Source organism: Pinus tabuliformis, chromosome 5_1 (assembly GCF_031772625.1).
Source record: "Pinus tabuliformis cultivar Carrire ecotype Pingquan chromosome 5_1, CPIR1, whole genome shotgun sequence".
Lineage (NCBI taxonomy): Eukaryota > Viridiplantae > Streptophyta > Pinopsida > Pinales > Pinaceae > Pinus > Pinus tabuliformis.
In genome coordinates, this window is record NC_142305.1 from 161,102,523 (window position 1) to 161,106,138 (window position 3,616).

The window sequence follows — 3,616 nt, forward strand, 5'->3', positions numbered from 1 at the left end:
CGATATCATTTTTCTCTCCATAGAACACCGTAAAAGATATTATAAAACTTTATAATCATAGCCCTAAACAAAAACCTTGTGAAATTAATAAGAAATTCAAATCTCGACAATGTGTATAAATCATTATATTCTGATTTAAAATTGCATGAGAGATTCATTAGATCCATCTAAATCTATGGCAAGTGCCAAGGTATCCACATGAAAGTATAGAGGGACAAATCTATCATCTATTCGATTAGGATGTGGGGAATTTGGATGGGATTTTGCTAGAGGATTGGATTGATAATAAAGTAAACTATTCTCATAAAACAAACTTAATTATCATTTGGAAATATAATGGTTTTTTAATTCTATGTTGTAATTAGGATATAATCGATGAATAAAGTAAACTATTCACACCACATCCCGAAGCACAAGGCGGTCCACCGCAGATTTGGCGCAGCTTCTTCTTTGCCTTTTACAGAGCGAGTATCTTCATCTTCCTTAAGTTTTCCAGAGGCTGTCCAAAAGGAAAATCAAGAGCCTAAAAATATTGAACTGAAATTGTTCCAGAAGTCCTCTCCTCGGGATAATCCATATGGACCGGACTCTCGCCAATCCCCCCAATCAAATCCTGCTTTCCTCGAAGATCATAGATCCCCTCCTTTTGTCTGTGCTCCTATCCCTGAGCCTTTGGAGAGAATGGCCATCCCTTCTCCTCCCGCTATGAACCTATCGGATTTCGTAGTCAGTTCTCATCCCATACCGATTTCCTCTTCTTCCCCGACTCCTGACAAAAATCCTGCTTTAGCTCCAAAAGGCAAAGAACCTGTCATTACAGCCACTCCTTTCAATTCTCCAGAATCTTCCCCTGTTAATAAATATGACAGCGATATCGACTTTTTGCTAAGCAAAAAATCTCTTGAGCTGGAGCCTCTGACGATTCATAAGCCAAATAGTCCTGCCTCTCTATTCATAAGCCCAAACTCAGCAAAGAATATAACAGTCAGGAAAAAACACAATGGAGGTAGCCGTCATTTTAGGGGGAGAACGATTGTTTCTGAGCATGGTGTGAGGAACCTATCTCTCATTGATGTTCCCATTCAGGACTCGACTGACATTCAGCCTCTTAGAGCAAGTGTGGCTGGTGAGCCATCCAAATGACTTTTATTGTTTCAATGAATATCAGGGGGTTAGGCGCAAACCCAAAATATCTTGCGCTAAAGGAGATATTCTATTCTGCTCGTCCAAAAATCATCCTTATTCAGGAAACCATGCACTCCAGCCAGGTCTCTATCGCATACTTTAGGAAAATGTTCCCTTCGTGGTTCATGGTTGCATCCGAGGCTCGAGGCCAGTCAGGTGGGCTCGCAGTCCTGTGGGATCCCGTCTGGATCAAGGCTAAGGCCTTTAAATGCTTTGCAGGGATTCTAGTTTCGGTCTCTATTAGAGGTCAAGCTCAAAATATCAACATTCTCAATACATATGCGCCCTATAAGAATCGAGCCCCTTTTTGGGAAAGACTGTTTGCCTCGGAAATTTTTGAAATTGAATCCCTGATGATAGCTGGAGATTTAAATATGACCTTAAGCTCTGACGAATGTTGGGGCATATGCAGGAAAAAAGACCCGCTCGCTGACAGATTCAAGATGGAATTTTTAAATAAAAATTTTGTCGACATTGTGCCTATAAAGCTGATGCCTACATGGGATAACAACAAGACCGGAGAGGCATATATCGCTAAGAGGATTGATCGATTCATTCTGCACTCGAGCATCATTGACAAAATGGGTATGCCTGTATCATCTATAGGAAATGACTTCACATCTGATCATAGGCCTATTTTCCTTGGCTGGCGAGGGAATGGTTTCAGGCTGGGCTACCCTTTTAAATTTAACAAAATCCACTTGGAGGACCCAAAGTTCAACGAAATCATTGCAAAAGTGTGGAAGGATTTATTGAAGTCAGATCAGTCCCTGTTCATGACATTCCGAGAAAAGCTGGCATCTCTGAGGAAGGTGGAAAAGGAATGGCAACATCAAAAAAGGAAGTCAGACAAACAGGAGCTTAATGATATTCAAAAGGAGATGGACAACATATTAAATGCTACAGACCCCAATAATTTCACTCTTGACGTCAAAGGCCTCATAAGAAATCTGGAAAAAAGAAAACAAAATCTATTGGACAAGGAGGAGGCTTCATGGTGGCTCAAAAGCAGAGTTATTTGGCTTAAGGCTGGCGATCGAAATTCTAGATTTTTTCACAATTTTGCAAACGCCAGACGGGAGATAAATTTGATTTGGAGAATCAACAATGGCAAAGGCGGATTCTATTATTCCTAGCAAGACATCTCGAATGAAGCAATGAGATATTTCAAGAACCAATACAAAAGAAAAGAAGTAAATAATTTTCAAGACACCCTCTGGGGTATTGAACTGGCTCCTTTAATGTTTGATGAGGTAGCGAACGAATGTTTTTTCCAGCCAGTCTCTGCAGAGGAACTTCAAAATGTCATCAAAGCTTTTAAAAGAGATAAAAGCCCTGGACCAGATGGATGGCCCATTGAGTTTTTCTCTCACTTTTTTGACCTCTTCAAAAGTGACCTGTTGCGGATGGTGGAGGCATCCCGGATGTCCGGAAGTATTCACAACATCATTTCTTCTACTCTGATTGCCCTAATTCCCAAAAAGGCAAAGACGGACTCCTTCCAAGATTTCAGACCAATATCGCTATGCAATATCCTGTTCAAAATTATCTCTAAAATTATTGCAGAGAGGTTGAAACCTACTCTGGCCTCCTTCATTTCAAAGGACCAACATGCATTTTTAAAAGGCCGCAACATATTGGATGCAGTTGCCATGACCCAGGAGAGTTTGTTTTCTATGATTTCTAAAAATATGGATGCGGCCATCCTAAAAATAGATTTGCGAAAGGCCTACGATTGTTTGGACTGGGGATTTTTAAGAGTCTTGCTGGCAAAGATTGGATTAAAGTCTCATTCCATTAGCTGGATAATGGCTTGTGTAGAGAATGTTCGATATTCGGTCATCATCAATGGAATGCCCTCTCCTTTCTTTTCAGCAGAAAGAGGACTCCGACAAGGATGTCCCCTCTCCCCACTGTTATTTATTTTGGCGATGAACTCCCTCAGCCTACAGATCAATAAAGCAGTTGAGGAGAAGAGATGCAGGCCAATCAAGATTAGCAAGGACATTTCCTTATCACACAATCTTTTTGTAGATGATGTTCTCATATTTGCCATGCTGTGTAGAGCTTCCTGGATCTGCCTCAATGAAATTCTTGATAGATTCCAGAAAGCATCTGGGTTAGTTATAAATAAAGGTAAATCTACTCTTTTTCATAATGACACTAACATGGAAATGGTCTTATGGATTGCTGAGTTACTGGGCATTGCTCCGAGTTCGATCAAAGAAGGGATGAAATACTTGGGATTTCAACTAAAGGCTAAGGGCTACTCGAAGGCAGACTGGCAATGGTTATTGGACAGATTCTATAAAAAGATATCAGGCTGGGAGTTCAAGTTTCTATCTTTGGCAGGCAGGTTTATTCTTGTTCAGGCAGTCTTATCACAATTAGCAGTCTATTGGGCTCATATTTTCTTCCTTCCAGCAAGCAT

At 40.6% G+C, this 3,616-nt stretch overlaps 1 protein-coding gene across 1 annotated transcript; it reads left to right on the forward strand.

Moving 5' to 3' along the window:
* The first annotated feature begins 1,310 nt into the window (after window positions 1-1,310).
* Window positions 1,311-2,321, forward strand: LOC149163924 (uncharacterized). Its single transcript, XM_089429306.1, has one exon. It carries the CDS (start codon window positions 1,311-1,313, stop codon window positions 2,319-2,321), a length of 1,011 nt encoding a protein of 336 aa, XP_089285432.1.
* Window positions 2,322-3,616: the final 1,295 nt, after the last annotated feature.

Coding starts and splice junctions, on each gene's coding strand:
- LOC149163924 (XM_089429306.1), top strand. CDS start 1,311: ATGGTTGCATCCGAGGCTCGAGGCCAGTCAGGTGGGCTCGCAGTCCTG.